This window comes from Meriones unguiculatus, chromosome 6 (genome assembly GCF_030254825.1).
Source record: "Meriones unguiculatus strain TT.TT164.6M chromosome 6, Bangor_MerUng_6.1, whole genome shotgun sequence".
NCBI classification, from domain to species: Eukaryota; Metazoa; Chordata; class Mammalia; order Rodentia; family Muridae; genus Meriones; species Meriones unguiculatus.
The window spans coordinates 26,233,914-26,254,651 of NC_083354.1; the positions used below are offsets into that span (position 1 = coordinate 26,233,914).

The 20,738-nt window shown below is 39.9% G+C and overlaps 1 protein-coding gene across 5 annotated transcripts; it reads left to right on the plus strand.

The window, feature by feature from the left end:
- The first annotated feature begins 1,262 nt into the window (after positions 1-1,262).
- On the plus strand, positions 1,263-18,005 carry Znf606 (zinc finger protein 606). 5 transcript variants are annotated; one of them, XM_021664717.2, is made up of 7 exons: positions 1,263-1,311; positions 2,738-2,820; positions 3,610-3,666; positions 4,150-4,241; positions 11,625-11,751; positions 12,031-12,126; positions 14,787-18,005. In XM_021664717.2, the coding sequence occupies exons 2-7, from the start codon at positions 2,790-2,792 to the stop codon at positions 16,760-16,762; spliced, it is 2,379 nt and encodes a 792-aa protein (XP_021520392.1). In that variant the 5' UTR covers positions 1,263-1,311; positions 2,738-2,789; the 3' UTR covers positions 16,763-18,005. The 5 variants fall into 5 exon arrangements, with proteins under 5 accessions (XP_021520392.1, XP_021520393.1, XP_060240962.1 ...); XM_021664718.2 differs by lacking the exon at positions 1,263-1,311 and adding an exon at positions 1,318-1,656; XM_060384979.1 differs by lacking the exon at positions 1,263-1,311 and adding an exon at positions 1,318-1,382.
- Positions 18,006-20,738: the final 2,733 nt, after the last annotated feature.

Sequence of the window (20,738 nt, forward strand, 5' to 3'; positions counted from 1 at the left end):
TTTCTTAGTTTCTCCACACATTTTTGGGAGGTTGACTCCTTTATGCTTTCCCAGTGGGTGCCGATATTACCTATAGAAATCCACCCACAAGCCTTCTTTAAATGGCCTTGCATCTCTTTTGGTATTGTCTCCAAGTTCTGCCTTGCTCAATTGCTCATTCAGGTCCAGAATTCTAAATGACTTCCATATCCTGTCCTCTGAACTCCATTCTCTATAGAAAGTAACTAACTAACTAACTAACTAGCTAAGTGACTAAAGACACACACACACACACACACACACACACACACACACACACAGAGTCATCATTTTCTCACCTAAACTTTTCAGTGGTTCCCTCTAACTCACAACAAAGAAGCCAGATTTCTAGGGTAGGGTTGCAGTTTAGTTGGAGTGCCTGCCCAACATGAACAAAGCCTTGAGCTGGATCCCCAGCAATGCAGAAACGTGGTAGTACCTGCAACCTCTGCACTCAGGAGTTGAAGGCAGGAGGATTAGAAACTCAAAACCATTTCCTCTTCCTGCAAATCTTTGACACTCTTTAATCTTACAGCTTTAAGTCATGTATCTCATAAGTTGCTCTTCAGTTTTTCCATACTCTCTCTTAATTCAGAAAACTTACTTACACAGCTTTTATTGGTTAATATGTTTTCTGGGGCCACCTTTGCTTCTCTGCGATCCATAACTACATGTTGCTAGTGTATGCCTGACCATTTTTACTTGCATTTCTTGAATGTGGTCTTGCCCTCCCTAAACTATGCAACTTCACTGATCATAAACTGGTCTGACTTCGCAGTGGTTTCTTTGGCTCTTTTCTGTTCTATTCTCAACCACTGTTCAATAAACGCTGATTCAGGGAAATACCACAAAATAACTTGATATCTTAGACTTGGCTTTCCCATCTTGAAAGAGATTTGGGGGACAATCCTGATGTTCTCAGAAGTGGGGCTTTATAGGTAAGGGGACACTCAGAATTAGGTTCTTCATCTAAAAATAAGTAGGTATAATAACAACCACATTCTCAATCTTGTCAAGGTTGAAGCAAGTGCTTCTGAGAGATCATTTACCCTCATCAAGCTCTGACTTCGAAAGTGGGTACCCTGAGCTGATATTTTACTGAGATGTAAAGTGAGGCTCCTGCCCTACCAATCCATCCTAGTGGAAAAAGGGAGAACCACACGCCTATCCCGGCCTTGTTTGGCTTCCGGTAGAAGCAGGAAGTGCGCCTCCTTGAAACTACAACTCCCAGTAGTCCTTGCATTGCGCCCTGATCGACTCTGGGGGGTGCGGCCGCCATTGTCCACAGCGGAGGTAAGGCCTTATTCCAGACAGAAGGGCTTCCAATGTCGCTGTTGCGGAGAGACTGGCAGGTCGTGGGAATGGTCAGTGAGAAGCGGCGCCTGCAGTCAGGGCTTGTTCAGTGCCGGGGTGCGTCGGGCTCCTTCTCTTTCCTTGTCGACTTGGTGCCCCCGTTGCCCTCGACCCTCCTGCACCCGGGTCTGGGTGCGCGGTTTCTTCATTCTCGGAAAGGCCGGCCGGACTGGGCCGAGTAGACCAGTGGAATCTTGTCTGTGTGCAGGACCGAAGCCAGACGCTCAGTGCAGCAGCCCCGAGCCAGCTAAGCCTGCCGCGCAGGGTCGGGGGGCTACGAGCCAGGTAGGGCGGGCAGCTTGCTGAAAGCAGCTCCTGGAGTGACCCGGAGGCTCTTACCCCTTCCGCATAGGGCCTTACTTGGGAAGGCCCAGGGTTCTTTAAACTTGAAGCGACAGGGAGGTGTGTGTGGTGTGCGTGTGAGTGTGCGTGGAGAGAGAGAGAGAGAGAGAGAGAGAGAGAGAGAGAGAGAGAGAGAGAGAGAGAGAGAGGAAGGGGGAGGAGGGTAGGGGAGAGGGAGTGAGAGGATTCTTGTAACTTGCTTGCCCTGTGTTTTGGTTCAAATCCTGGGGTGTCTGAGTCTCAGTGAGTGTGCCAATGCTTAGTACCCGACATCTCTCCATCACTCTGAGAAGTTACCGGTCTCACACAAAGACCTGGAATCCGTGCATTTGAGGGGTCTGACGGCACTTTTGCCTCTAGTGAGGCTGCAAGGAGGGGACCGATGGGCTTGATTCTGGAAGATCTTGCTGGTGGCTTCTGTTGTTGTTTGGCTTTAACATTTGTATAACGATCACATCTTTATCGTTCAATGTGGATTCAGTCGATTTGTTGTATAAACTGTGCAGCTGTACAACCCCCTCTACCAAGAATAACCAGGGAGTCTATTCAAATATGGAAATGCGCTTTGTAATTATTCACCAAGAACTGCATGACCAATGTTATGCTTGGCAAACATGAGTGCTGTATACTCATTTTGCTCCAGTTCTGTCATTTTTATTTTTCTTGTGCTATTTCTGTGTTGACTGTGAGGTTGGTGTTGGGTGTCTTCTTCAGTTGCTTTCCATCTTGCCTTTGAGACAAGGTCTCTTACTGAACCTGGACCCTCTAATTCCACTCTGTGGACTGGCCAGAAATTCCCAGGGATCCTCCTGTATATACATATGGGTATGTAACAGGTCCTCTTGCATGCTCATGTCCCTGATCCACTGTTTGTGTTTGAAATGTAAATGAGTTTTTTTTTTTTTTTTAAATCTTGCTTCTTAGTGGTCTTTTGTTATCTTTGTGGATGTGTTCTTTTTGTTCTCCCTGGATCTTTTGTGAGAAAGAACCAAGTATGTCTTTTTTTTTTCCACTTTGTCTCCAGGTTGGTAATTGCAGTGCTCCTGGGTAGGACCCTGGTCAACTAATCCTCAGGGATGGCAGCCATCAACGGATGGCCCTCCTGGGGTGAGTCCAAGTCTTGATTTTTCTGTACCTTCCCTACAGAAAACTTACTGTTACTGTAGGTTAGGGCTGAAAAGGTGCTACTGGCTTTGGGAGATAATAGGAGGTCTAGCTGTTTTGGTATAAAATTAGAACTAATTAGTGATTAAGGGGAATTTTATTCATAAAAGACAACATAAATCTTGTATATTTGATGGTCAGCTTCTGAAAAGGGCCTCTATGAGATACTCAAGTAATTTATACGACTCTTTAGAAGACAATCATACAGTACATACAATCAAAACATTTTTTTCTCCTGTGTTTTTCACTTTATTATTGTATAATACATAACGTTAATCTGTATTTTAAAAGCAGTGTTAATAATGATATGTTTTATCTTTAAGTTGTTATCACCATGGATATCAAAGCAGTAACCTACTTATATAAAAATAGGTGAGGTTGCACCTTATCAGACACTTATTCAAAGGGTTCTGTTTGTTTAGATTTTTGAGACAGGTTTTTCTGTGTTGCCTTGGCTGTCCTGGACTTGCTCTGTAGACTAGGCTGGCCTTGAAACTGCCTCTGCCTCTGGAGTGCCCCAATGCCAGCCTTCAGAGGGTTCTGTTTTTAGTTGCCTTGTTGTTAAATCATATTCTACAAGTGCATTTCCTATAGAGATCCTGGTTATGTTGGATTTTTTTTTTTTTATATGCCTTTGGACTCTGTATAGGGTCTCTGTCATGCTCCTTTTTTCTTGTGTTACCTGTAATCCCTGGGTTTGTGTCACAGTCATAATCTGTTGTTTCTCTGCAGGTCCCCTCATGGACCAGTCTTGGGAGATGGCAGCTGCTGGCCCCTCTGCCTCCTGGGGTGAGTGAAGAGCATGTACCATTAACTGTGTTGGCTGCCGTGGAATGTCCTCTTCCATTAGTCATCTGCCATAGTTGGGGTCAGAGCCGGTGAACAGTGGTTCTTTAAAAGAGGAGCTTGTAGTCCAACTGTCACCAGGGAGTTGGAATAAAAAGGGGTCAGAAAACTGTCTGTAGGGGTAAAGTGATGATGATGTCTTTAGGACAGATAACAGCAGAATTGATGTCTAAATATTGAGGGCTGAGACCTAGAAAGGCTGTGAAAAGCTTCACAGAGATGGTGCCTCATGGCATAGGTTGGTGAGGATTCACATGTTATTTCTCTGATTCCCATTTCCTTTATCTTTGGGGTGAAGAAGTGGCTTTCTTCCTTACCTCTGATGGTAGCAGCAGGGACAAGGATTAGCCCTTCTCATTTCCATAGGGTAAATGATGGAATTCTGGTGGGAAGAGGTGCCTTTATGACGTCTTTTTCCTTTCTTAGCCCTGTGCCCTCAGGTTGCAGCATGGTCCATACAGGGAAGCCCTGAGGAGGAGGGAAGAAGGACAGCTGTGCTTCCAACAGCTCAGGTCCAGGTGAGATGGAACTTCTGCTTTTTCTTGAATGGTTACTGTGTGGTTCCTGCCGGTTTTCTTAAGTCAGTGCACTGCAGCCTTTGCTCTCTCTACTTTATGAAACTATATTTTCAAATGGATTTTTTTTTTTCTTTTAGGAAACTGGGGAAAAGAAAAGCACATCCTTTGAGGGGAAAATGAATGTTTATAGTTTTTTTCCCTCTTAAACTGTAATATAGTGTAGTATGTTGTGAGACAGTATATGTCATATAACCTGTCTCATCCGGCAAGACATTGAGCATATGTTACTACAGCGCCCCAGTGACAGCACCACTGTAATTCTAGTGGTTTCTCCTACTTGGGGTGACAGAATGCTTTACCTTCATTCATTCCCTTCAGCAAATTGCATCCTACCCCTCCTTTTATGGATGGGCGTCTAAATCCTCTACCCCTGTTATCACTGCTATTTCAGCTAAAGCTGTGCAAGTGTTCTTGTTACTTCCTTTGTGTATATATGAAACTTGTACACAAAGCTTATGTGTCCAAAGGCTGAAACCACTGTTCACTTCATTTTAGGAGAAAATACCCATTTTCTTTTTTTAATATAATCTTTTATTATTACAATTTATTCATTTTGATTCCAGCTGTAGCCCCCTCCCAATCCTACCCTCTCTCTCTTCTCCGCCTGTGCCCCTCCCCCAGTCCACTGATAAGGGAGGTCCTCCTCCCCTTCCCTCTGATTGATTCTAGTCTATCAGGTCTCATCAGGAGTGGCTGCATTGTCTTCCTCTGTGGCCTGGTAAGGCTGCTCCCTGCCTCAGGGGGAGGTGATCAAAGAGCAGGCCAATCAGTTCCTGCCAGAGACAGTCCCTGTCCCCATTACTATGGAACATTACTTGTTTTTAAATTGCAAGGTCAAAAAAGTGCATTACATTACTTTAGTTTGAATGAATTTGATTCACATGAATGTATTTGATTCAAATTCAAAAACTATTTGATTTAGTGAAGCTGGGTAGTTTTTTTGCTATGTGTTTCTTATCTTTAACTCCCAGATTTCCAGCAACTACCTTTTCCACCTGCATTCTGGGTCCTGAACATATATATGATTATATGAATAATATATATCATACATATACATATATATGATGATATGAATTCTCTTTTTCTTAACTTTGGTATTTCACCAGCTAAAATGATTATTGATGTTTTGCCAAATGTTTGTCTTTGTTTATGGCTGGTTGCATTGGCATCTCAAAATACCATGTATTATTTTTAGAAGTAGTTCTATCCTTTATATTCTTTCTGGAGTCTTCTGGTAGGTATTGGATTTCCTGGATAAACTACTATTTGATTTTCTCTCTGAGTGTCATATTCTTGGTAGAGGTGCGAGCCCAGGAATCTATTTCTACTACCACAGAAATCTTTCTATGCACCCCTCTCACTAAACTGATTTCTGTCCTGTCTATTCTTCAAAGCCTATGTATCAGTTTTTTTTTTCTTAAAACAAACAAACAAACAGAAAAGAAAACCGCTTATCCTGGAGCATTCTATTATGTTTTGTATTCAACCTCTTCAGGCTAAGAACCATAATGAGACCTTACATTTGTTTGAAAGTTGCCTGAGTCTTCTCTCTGGATTTGTGTCCTCTTGACCACCTAGTTGCCTGTTTACCTGTGTGGTAAATGTTCCTGCCTTCTATATATTCTCACCAAGAAAACTTTGTAGGACTTCTTGATGGTCATACTGGGTCGCTGCCCCACAGCTTTCCCTCCTGATTGCTGCTTTCTGCTATTCTGCTAATGCCACTGGTTCCATGGGTTCAACTACTCAGTTGTTTCCCTAGTGCAAAGCCTACAGTCCTTCCTGTTTCTTTGCCAGACTGAAGATGTTTCAGTTCATTGGTCAGCCAGAACTGTCTACACTCTTGAACCCAGAGGGCCTGTAGGAATTATGTTCAGGTGTCTTAAATGCACTGCAGCTGGTAGCACTGCCCACAGGGTGGAGGGTCAAGCTTTCCTGAGCATGAGCCTTTGCCCCCACTGTTCTCATGCTGATTTTTCTGCTCCCTTTGCTGTATCATTTAAGCTGAGAGAACAGTTCCTTCTGTGGTCTTCCTGCAGGTGGTTCCTATCCTACTGCAGTCCTGCCTACTGTGTGGGGTTGGAAGTGTGGGACAAGGGAACTGTGTACCACTATTTGAATAGTTAGCATTGTGGCAGGAATGTGGGGAGTCCATGGTGCTTCTGGTCCATTCTTTTCATTGGATGGGCTATTTCCTTTAATTAAACATTTTGTATATAAGTGTTCTGCCAGTATATATGTGTGTGTGTATGTAACACATGTATGGCTGATGTTCTCAGGGCAGAGGAGAGCATTTGATTCCCTAGTACTAGAGTAAAAGACAGCTGTAAGCCTTCATAAGGGGGCCAAGAATTAAACCAAAATCCTTTGGAAAAGCAGCAAGGGCTCTTATTCATCGAGCCATCTCTTAAGCCCCCTAATTCAAACAAACAACAACAAAAAAGATCTTTAAGAAGAAAAATAGAACATAAACTGAGGATTACCTTTTTGTTGCTGTTGCAGCAGAGTAACAAACTTAGGTGCTGAGAGCAATTGTATTCATTTGTTTTGAACTCAGAAGTCTGAAATGGGTCTGCATATTTGGGAGTACTACCATAAGTCTCTAACCTTGGCTCTTGGGAAGTGGAGGTGGGAAAATCAAGAGTTCAAGACTAGCTGGGGTAGTGGCATATACCTTTAATCCCAGCACTTGGGAGGCAGAGACAGGCAGATCTCTGTGACTTCAAGACCAGTCTGATCCACAGAGCTAGTTCCAGAACAGCCAGGCTCTTACACAGAGAAACCCTGTCTTGAAAAACAAAACAAAACAAAAAAGTTAAAGGCTGTCATCAGGTGTGGTTCTCTTCTTTTTTAGTGGGCTGTTGGCCACCAGCCCACGAAGTTAGGAGGAGCAGAAGGCAAGATACAGGGCTCGGAAGGTGGCGAACAAATGACCTCCAGGAACCACTTCAGCGAGATAGTTCAACTTTATTTAGGGAGAACAAAGACTATATAGTCCTTGAGGAATGGGTGAGAGGCTCCCAGGATAGGTGTACATAATTGTTTAAAACTAGGCGCTTCAAGAATGCTTGGTTTGCATTAAGCAGCATGCTTCTATCATATGAACGGGAACACAGTACCTAGTTATCCTATAGGCAAAGGGAGAGGAGATCTTGCAGAGAACTGTGTTAAAGGCCATGTACCAGATATGGCTAGGGGCATCTATGCCTAAAGACACTCTCCACATGAGGTTAGACAGAGAGTAGGAGGTCCTGCTGGGGAGCGAAAGCCCTCTATCTAATGCTAAGCTCAGAATGGGAGGACTGCAACCTCAAACAGCAGGGTCCTTCCAACAATCAGGTATGTACTGAGTTCAAGGACTGAGTTTGAGGCCAGTCTGAGCAACTTAAGATCCTGTGTAAAACAAGAATAAAAACAAACCCAGCAAACCCAAGTATACTTGCCACCACCAAGTATCCAGGATCTGTGTTCCTTATGAAGGCCCCAGGAGAGTCTTTCTCCCAACCCCCATTGTGTGGCGTTTTTCTTTCCTTTCTTGAACAGTGAAGGCCATACTGGGAATTTAGTCTAGAGCACAGTAGGCAAGAACTCTACCACTAAGCAGCATCCTTACTCTTCTCTGTAAAACAAATTATTCTCACTAATGCTTCCATCATTACATCTCTGACCTTTATACTGCTTCCTTCTTCACATAGATGACCTTCTGATTACACTGGATTCACTCAGACAATTCAGACTACTATTGTCTCAGCATCTTTACCTTAGCTACATATGTAAGTCCTATCATTAAGGTAACAGATTTTGAAGGTTAGGACTAGACATCCTTCTGTTCTTGTTCTACCTTCCATATATCCTCATGTTCACCACTTTCAGCAACAACAGTTTTTAGTTTCTGCCTTTGACTTGTTCTGACGTAGCTTTTTGTTCAGGTGGAACATTTTAAAAACAAATCTCAGAACCTATAAGTATTTCTGAGTATCTGTTTTAGGACATAACCAACAGTACCTTTCTCAGTCCAGCAAAAGTTAGCTAATGGCCAGCTCACATTCCATTTTTTACTTGTCCTACTATGTCACAGTCTTATAGTTGGTAAAACCAGGACCTTACATTGCCTGTATTTTTTATCCGAAGAAAATAGATCACCTCTTGATTTAGTGTTCCTGATATCATCGAAATGTTATTTCCTCAGTCCTCTGTAGATGGGTAGTTGTACGAGAGGCCTAAGTAAATTCATTTGGCATTTTCAGCAAGAGCAGTTCTTGAGTGGCGCTTAGTCCCTCCGTGTGTGTGTGTGTGTGTGTGTGTGTGTAGAGAGAGCTTTTGGGAGTTAGTTCTTTTCCTCTACTACATAGGTGACAGGAACTCAGCTCATAGGCTTAGTAGTAAAAGTCTTTACTGAGTCATTTCACCAATCCCATTGTGTTTGTTTTGTTGCTGATTTTTTAAATAAAAATTACTTCATTGTAATGAACTCATAAAAACATCGTAGAGAATTTAAGCAAACATTTGCCCAGTCCCAAACTGTATATCCCAACAAACAGTTAGAATAGCCATCTGAGGCATTGGAGCTTTGGTAAGAGTAAAACATATCTTATTTTTGAGACAGGGTCTCTCACTGTCTGGGGCTTGCTGATAGAATAGGCTCGCTGGCCAGTTAGCTCCAGGGATCTTCCTGTCTCTGCCTCCACAGTGCTAGGGTGACTGTGTCTGCTATCATCTGCAGCTTTTTATGAAGGCGCTGGGAATTGATTGTCTCTTATCATGCTTATCGGACAAACTCTTTACCAGTTGAGTTTTCACTCCAGCCTTTATCTTGTTAGTGAGCATATGGCATTTGGTTGTTGGATTTTTCAGGTGACAGGGTGGATTATCAGGTGTGAGGTATTGTTATACTGATGCCCTTGTTATACACCTAAGTCTTCTGACAGCTATGGCTTAGTGGTTATTGGTGGTTGTTGCCAGGGGCCACTGTTACTGTCAGGGTTTATAAAATCCTCTAATAATATCATTTGTCTTGTGTTTATTAGATATTATATTCACTTTTGATCATATTTAAAAGGGGAGGAGGTGAATTTGTGGTGGTCTACAGGGTTGATAGTTGCTAGGTTGTGTGTATTGACTCTGTTAAGTTTGTTTAAGCTATTTGGGCAATGCTTCTCCTCCACCCAGTAAGAATTAGGTAATATGAGACAGACAGGGACTAGAAGCCCCAGGGTAGTAAGCATGGCTTCTCAGCTTGCTGCAAAAATTCATTGTGCTTAGATTTTTACACTTCTCTGTCAGTTTGTAGAAACAACAGGAAGTTTGAAGGAAATGGGTCTGGGAAGATCTGTAACAACAAAAATACGGAATTGACCTTGTTGCCAAGGTTGGAGAGGATTTTGAGAAGGGGGTATAGTATGTTTAGCACTTCTAGGTGCTTTGTATTGGAAAGGTGGAGGCAGAAATCCACATCCTTGCTTAACAGTCTCAAAGCAGCAAGGATTTTGGCAAGAGCTTGCTGAAAATAACATTCTCCACTGCATGTTCATTGTCCCTAGATACTTCAGTATAGAGCAGCAACAGCGATGGGCTACAGTAAAAGTGAATGTGTCAAGAGTGTGTGCAGGAGTTGAGTTTGGGGTTATAAGGCAGTGTTTGAAACAGAATCAAGATTTTGTTTTAAGTCAATCATTTTATGAAGGCAGAATAAATGCAGTTCTGTTGGGCAAAGTAAAAAAGTTAGTATATTGAAGAGTAGGTAGCTCAGATCAGAGATGACAAGTTGTTTATCAGATATGATAAACAGACATAAAGGAGGACCATGGGAAAAGCAGTATCCAGGTAAGAAGAAGCCAGAAGCTTTAAAGGGAGGGCAGAGGGTCAGAAGACCCTGATGTGCATCTGCTGCATTGTACACATACCAGTCCAACAGCTTTTTCTTAGGGTTGATTCTTTGTCAGTGATGAGCGAACCAGGGAGTCATTCTCCAGTCAGTGATTTGGACCTTGTATATAGAAAGGTTTTGGGGGCCAAGAAGTAAATAGAGACTATAGGGTTTGTGGCCTACCACCCATACACTCTGCCCTGCAAGTGTAACACCTCCTGTTCCACTCAGGATGCCCAGACAGCGGTTTTACATTGCTTTCTTAAAAGGAGTACTAAAGATAAAATCATTGTAAAAATCAGACTTAGGTTAGCATTGTCTTCATCTTCTCTAGTTTTCTAGGTTCTATTTTCCCTTTCCCCCTTTGGATTTTATATTTTTTGTTTGCTTAGAAACAGTTTCTTTCTGGGTAGCACAGGCAGGCTTCAACCTCTGATCCTTCTGCGTTGGTGTTCTGGGTTCCTGAATTATAGACCTATATCCTGCCTGTCCTGGTTTCTGTATTGATTTTTGGCACTATGTTGCTGAGGCTGATACTGAACCTGGGAGCTCAACTCATCTCTTCTTGTTTCAGTTCCAGATGAGTAACTGGGATTACGGCTGGATGCTATCCTTCCAGCCAGCTTGGATTTTTTATTTTTTAACTGAACTGTTTTTAACTACTGCTGTAACCAATTCCCTCAGCCCAGGTTGCTCTGAGCTGTCCTGCTTATCCTTGGTTCCAGCCCTTTGATGGAAATGACCAGTGACTGGAAACTTTATCCTGTGGTGAGGATGGCAGATCCCAGATCACCTTCAAGATCCCAGGCCCACATACTAGAGCAAAGATTTTTCTAACACAAGGTCTCTGGCCCACAGGTAGCCTCTTTCTACTCTGGTCCCAGGTATATTCATGTATTGAGAGGACAGGACATTGTCAAGGTGGGATTCCTTTTTGTACTGGCCATTGTTATCAGAATTGGTTTCTAATAAGAAATAAACTAGGGAACATATTAAAGATCCTCTCTGTGTCTTTTACTGACTCCATGTTTCTGTTTTTGGCTCTTGATAATTTAATTAATGCTGTGTGTGCATATTCCCTTCTAGGTTGGAGCTTTCAGGACTCTTGATGAGCACATTTTTGCTGTGGTTGGTTCTCAGTTAAACTTGATATGTATCAGCTAGAATCTTTTATTAAAAATATTTTTTGAAACAGGATCTCTCTCTCTACATAGCCAGGCTGTTCTAGAACTCACTACATAGACCATGCTGGCCTCAAACACACAGAGATCCATTTACCTCTGCCTCCTGAAAGTGCTAGGATTAAAGTAAGTCACAACACCTGAAAAATCCTGGTACTGTCTAACCCATCATTTATATCCTGTCTTCTCTCTTTGAAGGCTGTCAACCTCATTCCATCCCTAGAAAATTTGGAAAGGTTTGCCATAGGCTGAAAAGGATCATATATGCTCTTTCAGGAACCAGTGACTTTCAAAGATGTGGCTGTGGCCTTCACCCAAGAAGAATGGGGGCAGCTGGACCTTGTTCAGAGGACTCTGTACCGTGATGTGATGCTGGAGACCTATGGACACCTACTGTGTGTGGGTAAGGTGGAAACTGACAGTGTCCTCAGTTAGTCTGTGAAGGAAGTATTTATAGTTTGAAGGGCTGAGATAATCATGAACGTTGAGATTCAGGGATGAAATTCCTAATACTTAGGAAGTGTAGAAGGAGAAGGATATCTATATCTATATCTATCTATATGTATATATATTCTCCCTCAGTGAGGAGTGACATGAGAAAGAGGCAAGGGAAGATTTTTTTTTCCTTCTGGCAATTCCAAAGCGTTGTCTCCAAAGTCACATGTCTTTCCTCCATGTGTAGGGAATCAGATTGCTAAGCCTGAAGTCATCTCCCTGTTGGAACAAGGAGAAGAGCCATGGTCAGTGGAGCAAACATATCCTCAAAGCACTTGTCCAGGTGAGGTGAAGCCACAGGCATGAACTTTTCCTAAAAGCTCTCCTTTTTGAGAAATGGGCTAAGGGTAGAGGAATTATTATTATTATTATTATTATTATTATTATTATTATTATTATTATTATTATTTTAATACATTCCGAATTCCCTCTAGGGAGATTTCATCTTCTTCATGTTTTCCTTTCTGTCTACTGCATGATTCAGAGCAGAGCCTCTCATAAGGTTGCAGTTGTAAGCTGAGCCCCTCCCTCCACTTTCTGTCTGTACTGTGGTTGTTCATATTTGCTGTGTCTTCTCTAACATATATTCTCAGTTATTTACCTACTTAAAAATTTATTTTTAAATTTCTAAATTGTAGTCTATGGCTTCAAACACTTATTTACAAAAGCAACAAACAAAAATAGTGTTTGAATATAGGCTATTTTTTCACCAATCTAAAAAAGACAAAAGCTACATAAAATGTATAAGTTGAAATTTCCTATACACTCACTCTAACCCACATTGTCACATTACTATTACTTCCCAATATACACGTAATAGATTCTCTTTACTGTGAATCTTTTTCTTGTTGTTGTTATTGTCTTAGTGGTTGTGGTGAGGATTATAATTAACATCTCTATAATTATCTTATTGGATTAATACTAATTTAATCTTAATAAGTAATATAATAATATAACAATAAATATAATAAAATAACAAATATAATCTAATAATGATAAAATAAATGATAAATAAAATAATATAATAATAAACTTTGCTTTTGTATAGCTTGTCCTCTTTTACACACTAAATGCATTTTATGTTATTAGCACACATTTATAATTATGTTTTATCTTTTTAAATTTTCAGCTATTAGAATTCTTAAATTTTTGAATTATATTTGTATGGAGGTGGTAGGTTGGGAATAGGGGAAGGTCAGAAGATAATTTGCAGGAATCAGTTTTTTCTTTTCATAATATTAATGTTTCAGGTTGTCAGATTTGGTGGCAGGTATCACTGAGCTATTGTGTTAGTGATTTTTATCTCTAAAATCAGATAAAGAGATGTTATAAAGATAACAATGTAATTTGCTGAGTGTGGTGGTACATGCTTTTAATTCTGAGCACTTGGGAAGAAGAGGCAGCTGAATCACTGAGTTCGAGGCTAACCTTATCTACAAAGCAAGTTGCAGGACAACCAAAGCTATATAGAGAAACACTGTCCTAAAAAAAAAAAAACAGAAAAAAAGAAAAAAAATGTGATTTTGCTGTCTTGTTACTATGTAATTTGTTTGAGTTACTTCTTAGGGTTTTTTTGTTTGTTTGTTTTTGTTTTTTTTTTTCATGTCAGCCTAAAGGTCTTCTTTTAAAAATTTTTTATTTTTGATTGTGTATGTGTGTGTGCACTGTCACAAGTGCCCAAAATTATAAGTGGTTTTGTGCTATTATTTAAATATAGATGTTCAAACTTTAAGTCACATGGCTGTTTCACCATACTGTACTTTTTTTCTAGTCCATCTCTTATATCATTGCTCTAAAACTGTTGCTTTAGTGGTCACAGGAATTGCTTCTTCAGGGGAATCTTTATATCATGAAATTTCCTTTTGAGCTGATAAGTCTTATGTGTTTAAATCGTGACTGGACTCTGGAACAACAAATATTATAGTAGTAGTTTATTATAAATAACATCCTGGCTTGAAATCTTTTGGTGATATCTTTCTCACTCCATCCCTCACCCCCACCATTTCTAGATTGGCAAGCAGGAAGACATTATAACACATAAGTAAATTATAACTTTAATCACTAAACATTACTTTCCAAAGGCCTACATGCTTATGTATTAAGCCCTTCATTACCTCCATCCCTTCATTCATCCCTCCCTCCATTCCTCTTTTCCTTTCTTCCTAATAGTATTCATTGTGTCCTTTTGTCAGTGGTTTCCAGCGCTGCCTCATGACTTACAGAACTTGAAATTCACCACCATCATGGTTATGGTTTATTGCAGTAAAAGTATATACAGCAATATCAGTAGAGTCCAGAGGATACCAACTATAAGTTATTACTGGTATTTTCACAACAGAATTGTATATTTCTAGCAAGAAATTGTGATGACCTGTGAAGTTGTCTACTGGGAAACATGGTTGGGTTTAAGCTAGTATCTCTTGTGCTTATTGGAGATTGTCATGTAGGCATTACTACTTCTGTGACTGAGATCCCACATACTCTAGATTCCTAGAAAGAAAGCACGTCTTCACTAGAAATGACATTAATTAGAGCTTTCTCGAGAAATTGCTTTAGTTTGCTTCAAGGCCATGAGTGTGAAAAGCTGTTACAATAGTTGCAACATTTCATAGTCTTGATTCTCAGGAGTTGGCTAAGGCTGAGCCATGAGCAAGCCAGGTTGGTAATGTGTATGGCTTGAGTAGCTCAGTCCTGCATAGTTAACTTTCTCCTGTAAATCCTTCTTTTCTTGAGAAAATACTCCTCAATGGTTTTATTGCTGTCATATACTTTTTTTTTTTTTAATAGTTAGCTATATTGTTTACTTTTCACTATTTCTCAGGCTTTTTTGTCTGGACTTGAAAATGAAATATACTCTAGCATTTTTCATGGTAGGAATAATGAGTTTCACCAGTAAACCCTGACATCTTTATGCACTCACAGCTCCTCCTGTTTCCGTTTCAGAGTCGATGAGAAATGTTGAAAGCAAAGCATTGATTCCAGCACAAAGTGGTTTTGAGGAAGAACAATCCAATGAAATCACACTAGAAAGATACATATGGGATGATACTTGCCTCTCCAAGCTAGGAGTTTTGGGATGTGAAAACCAATTAGAAATGTATCACATGAACCGGAGTACAGGTATGAGGCAAATGGTTTTCATGCAAAAACAAGTACTTTCTCAACGTGGTTCTGAATTCTGTGAAGTTGGCACAGCGTACAGCCAAAGCTTAAACTTGATTCCATCTCAGAGAGTTTCTCAATTAGAACATTTCTATAAACCTGATTCACATCTTGAAAGTTGGAGCTGTAATTCAGCTATAATGTATGCAGATAAGGTTACTTGTGAAAATAATGATTATGACAAAACCTTCTGCCAGGCTATTCAGCCTGTTTATCCTGCAAAAATGAAAACTGGAGATAACCTGTTCAAATGTACTGATGCTGTGAAGTCTTTCAATCATATTATACATTTTGGTGACCATAAAGCAGTACATACAGGAGAAAAACTCTATGAATATAAGGAATGCCATCAAATCTTTAACCAGGGACCATCACTCAATGAACACCCAAGACTTCAAATTGGAGGAAACCAGTATGACTATAAAGAATATGAGAATATCTTTTATTTCTCATCTTTTATGGAACATCAAAAAGTCAGTACTGTAGAAAAAGCATATAAATACAATGAATGGGAGAAAGTCTTTGGGTATGACTCATTACTTGCTCAACATACAAGCACATATACTACAGAGAAACCCTATGAATATAACAAATGTGGAGCATCTTTTATCTGGAGCTCTTACCTTATTCAGAATAAGAAAACTCATACTGGAGAGAAACCCTATGAATGTGATAAATGTGGAAAAGTTTTTAGGAATCGTTCAGCCCTTACTAAACATGAACGGACTCACGCTGGAATAAAACCCTATGAATGTAACAAATGTGGGAAAGCCTTCAGTTGGAATTCTCATCTTATTGTACACACAAGAATCCATACAGGAGAAAAACCTTATGTATGTAATGAATGTGGGAAGTCTTTCAACTGGAACTCCCATCTTATTGGACATCAGAGAACTCATACTGGAGAGAAACCTTTTGAATGTACTGAATGTGGAAAATCTTTTAGCTGGAGTTCCCATCTTATTGCCCACATGCGAATGCATACTGGAGAGAAACCCTTTAAATGTGATGAATGTGAAAAAGCTTTTAGGGATTATTCAGCTCTTAGTAAACATGAAAGAACTCACTCTGGAGCAAAACCATATAAATGTACTGAGTGTGGAAAGTCCTTCAGTTGGAGTTCCCATCTCATTGCTCACCAGAGAACTCACACAGGAGAGAAACCTTATAATTGTCAAGAATGTGGTAAAGCTTTCAGAGAACGCTCAGCCCTTACTAAACATGAAATTATTCATTCTGGGATTAAGCCCTATGAATGTAATAAATGTGGAAAATCCTGTAGCCAGATGGCTCATCTTGTTAGGCACCAAAGGACTCATACTGGAGAAAAACCTTATGAATGCAATAAATGTGGAAAATCCTTCAGTCAGAGCTGTCACCTTGTTGCTCATCGGAGAATTCACACTGGAGAGAAACCCTATAAATGTAATCAATGTGAAAGATCCTTTAATTGTAGCTCTCACCTTATTGCACACAGGAGAACTCATACTGGAGAGAAACCATACAGGTGTAATGAGTGTGGGAAGGCATTTAATGAGAGTTCTTCCCTTATTGTACACTTAAGAAACCATACTGGAGAGAAACCCTACAAATGTAAACATTGTGAAAAAGCTTTTTGTAAGAATTCGTCCCTGATTATCCATCAGAGAATGCATAGTGGGGAGAAACGCTTTATATGCAGTCAGTGTGGAAGAGCCTTTAGTGGTCACTCGGCTTTACTTCAACATCAGAGAAATCATAGTGAAGAGAAACTGTAACTGAATTGGTCAAAGACTTTTTTTATTGTATGTTTGACAACACATTGCGGTGGGGGAGATCTTATAAATATAACTAAGGGATGTTTTTCACTAAGAATTTAGTAAGACTATATTATACAACAAGAACTCTTTTTGTTGTTGTTGTTGTTTTTAGAAGAAACCTAAGTGACGTGAATGAAAAGACAAGGGGAAGCCTTTGGGCTGTTAGGTAGCCTGCATTCAGTGTTAGGAAATTATAGAAAGAAGCTCTAAGCTTCTCACTTGGTATACAAGGAATCCATGTTTGAGGAACATGATTGAATGAATAAGGTATTCTAGCAAGAGCTCTAATTTGTAGATCAAAATGTAGAAATTTGTGCATTGTTCAGAGGGAAGTCTTGTGCCAAGAATAGTGTTTTTACTGGAAAGTTACTATTTGGAATATTAGATGGAAAGTTTCATGTTAACATTTTGTGTGTAATCATAGAAACAGATTTTGCTATTACAAGGGGAGGGTCTAGGCGCTTTTTAAGAGAATATGGAATAGTAAATCTGAATTTAAGAAAAAACTAGCGTAGTATTGAGTAGGGTATTTACTGTTGATCAAGGATAATCTCTTTGGAAAAAAATTCGTAAAGGAGATCACTAATTATAGAAGATTGAAAGGCTCTTTCCTAGAAATATGAGACTGAGTTTTGAAACAGAAAATGGTACTTAATAATGTAGTATCAGTGTCCATTGCTACTTATCACTGAATTATTGGGCAGTTTGTTTATAACTTTTTAGGCAATCACTATAAATTGTAATTGTGGAGAGTCTGGCAGAGTACATAGCAGAAGTAACAACAAGAAGGACACAGTTGTATATAAACATCTGCTGTAACCTTTAAAAAAGTATGTTTGGATAAAGACTTCTTAGATCCATGGAGAAACTAACCCATTTAATTTAAGTTTATTATTATTATTTTAATATTTGTTTTACAAATACAAAAGAACTTACCATGTTCTAGGCTTCATTTGTAATGCTTTTTTTTTTAATTTCTTTAACTGTATGAAGTAAGCTACCCTAGTTTTACAGCCCCCATTTTACAAATGGATAAACAGAAGCAGAGATATTGAGTAACTTACCCAAGTGACACATGTAGTAAGATATGCAGTTGAGATTATTTGGCTCCAGAGTTTGTGTTTTTAACCACTGAGTTTTCTTTCTTTTGTTGAGTGTTTTTATAGTAAATATTTGATAATAAAATTCAAGAAAATTCTAACTAATGTAAAAAGAAGTTATTTGGTTTCTGTCTCCTGATGAAATTTTGCTAACATGTAAACCAAGATCTCTTTGGAAAATGAACAACTCTGAGTAGGACATGGAAACCATTTTTCTGAGTCCTGAGTTCCATAGAAGTCCACTGCTCACAGCTTTGAGGGTTATAGAAAGCAAGGCAGTACAGACTTGAGCAAGTGTAAGGACTGTCCCATGTGGGTTCAGAAATGCCCCTGATAAAGCAGAGGCAAAGGTTCTTTGACATGTTGGAAATTAGTACCCTCTGAATTCATTGTTAGCCTTCTTCTTATCTTCTTTACATAAAAGGATTGCTTGCTAGGAGGGAGGATTTGGGGAGAGAGTACTGCCAGAGTTGGTCACCTGCACTTAGGAAGGTTTTTTTTTTTTGTTTGTTTTTTTTGGTTTTTTTTAGAAGAAATGTGAAAAAGGAATGTAAGGACTCAGGCAAGGGTCATTTGTAGATACTGGGTAGAAATTTGGGATACATAAAGTCCATCTAGCTCTCTAGGATTCAGGACTCCCCCATCGTGAGAAGTGGTATCATTAAGATGTGGTGTTCACTTCTGACTCTTACAGCTTCATGCAACTTGGGATGTAACATTTAGTGCCTTTGCAGGGTCTGACAGTCACTTAATAAATGTTATAGGAGAACTTGATGGCTTTTTATTGTGATTTTTGCAAAGACTCTTGGATAAAATACTAGTATGGCCTCTGTAAGAGACTAAAAAACTATATTTAGAATCATATTGCCAAAACGATATGGACCTTGCATTTTATCCCAGAAAAGCCCCATTGCTTAGATTTATAGACTCCTGAGGAATTCCATACATTGTGTGCAGTATTCCATACTCTGGTATCTTATTTTATAACCTTATTAACAAGCAATAGTATCTCTTAAAAATGTTTCTAAAAAGGCTTTCATGGAGTCAGAAGAAAGTTTCAGGGCCAAGAGTGTAGACAGGACAGAAGGCATGCTTAGCTTGTGCAGTGCAAGGCCTAAATTTTAATCTTAAAATTCTCAGGCTACTGTTCTACCTCCTCGAAGGATTCCCTACCGCTTCTGCCTTACATGGCAGCAAACAGTTAAGACTGTTGGTAGTATGCTCTGCACTGCCAGGATCCCTTTTATTATTCTGATTCCAGTGTATATATGGTTCGATCATTGCCCCTTTGACCCCATTTTCTACTCATTCCAACGTAAACCTTCCTAGTCCACTTCCATTATGTGAATTGCTGCTTGTTTTCTACCTGTAGATTTCAACTGTGACTGTTGTGTCCTCTCCAAGGAGACTGTGTTCTTTTCAACTTTCTCCCTTCTAAACTGTTGCTGTCTGTCCCTTTTCTCTAAAACACAGGTTTGACACAGGATACCCATTGTTTTAGCTACAGTTCCACATTTTGGGCTCATCTACAAATTTCATTGTGTTCTTTTTCTGACTCTGCATCTGAAACTATCACAATTATTTCTGATTCTAACACACTTTGATACATGTTGTGTCCTGACATTGAAAGTCCTGGGGCTGCCACTGACGTTTATGCTTGTTTCCCCCACAGCCCGTTCCTTCTTGTCCCAAGAACTCTTTACTAGCTGTTGAAGCATCCTTTCCTGTTCTATTGACTGTTGTGTTTAGTTTCCCATTGCTGTGACAAAATATCCAAGGAAAAGGAAGAAATATGGCTGATGGTTTTAGTCCATGGTCACTTGAGACTCAAGGTGTCATTTGACAAAAAGCTGAACATTTGACTCTTATTGGATGCTAAGCAAAAATGAGGTGAGCCTAAGGAGAAGAAAGAGAAAGTTAGGGACAGAATGAGATGAAAGTCCTTGAAGCAAAAGAGAATGATTAACAAATGGGCTGGGAGGGTTGAGTTTTGTCCCAGGCTTTGGGAACTTGACACTTTTTGGACACAGCTCACACTGGGGACGATTCCTTGTGGAGTTTCAGTCTCCCAGCCTCACCTTTGCATCCTTCCCTACTGAACTCCATCGGTGACTGCTTTCCCTCCAGTCACTCTAGCTAGACTGAGAAGTATTTTTACCAGAAATGCTTCACAAGGAAGATGTAATTTTTTCTCACTGTGGAGGGACAGATAAGTTTTGTTGCTCTCATCCACTCAGCTGAGCCAGATCACCTACTAGGTGTAGACATTGTGAGACATGGAATATAGTTGTCATTAAACATCACTCTCACCATTTAAAACTTGGTGAAGGTAATATTCAATGTAAAAAAAAAAGTTGACTGATGGGCTAATACTAGGCTCAACAGGTAAAGGTGCTTGCCACTGAGCCTGATGAGCTAAGTTCAGTATCTGGGATCAGTATGATAGAAGAAGAGAGTTGACTTGCACAAGTTGTCTTCTGACCTCCAAATATGTGCAGATACATACAAATTAAAAAAAAAGAAAGTGATGAATTCTCTGAAGGGAAATAAGATGAGCAGTGTAGATTAATGATACAGCACTAGGGACAGGAAAGAAGAGCTCACATGGAGAAAGATGAGATTCTGTAGGATGTCTGGGTAGGGTAGAAAGGAGGGGTTGGCAGAACTGGTGAAGTAGTAGCTTGCTACACATGACATTAATGGGGGCAGAAATTTAGAAAAGGGAGTGTTTCATGTCTTTGAGATTAAGAATCATGTGAAAGCAATGATAATAACTTTGAGGTTGACCCCTTAACAGGCTTAAGTTGTCCTCAAAACAAAGGGGCTCTGAAGAG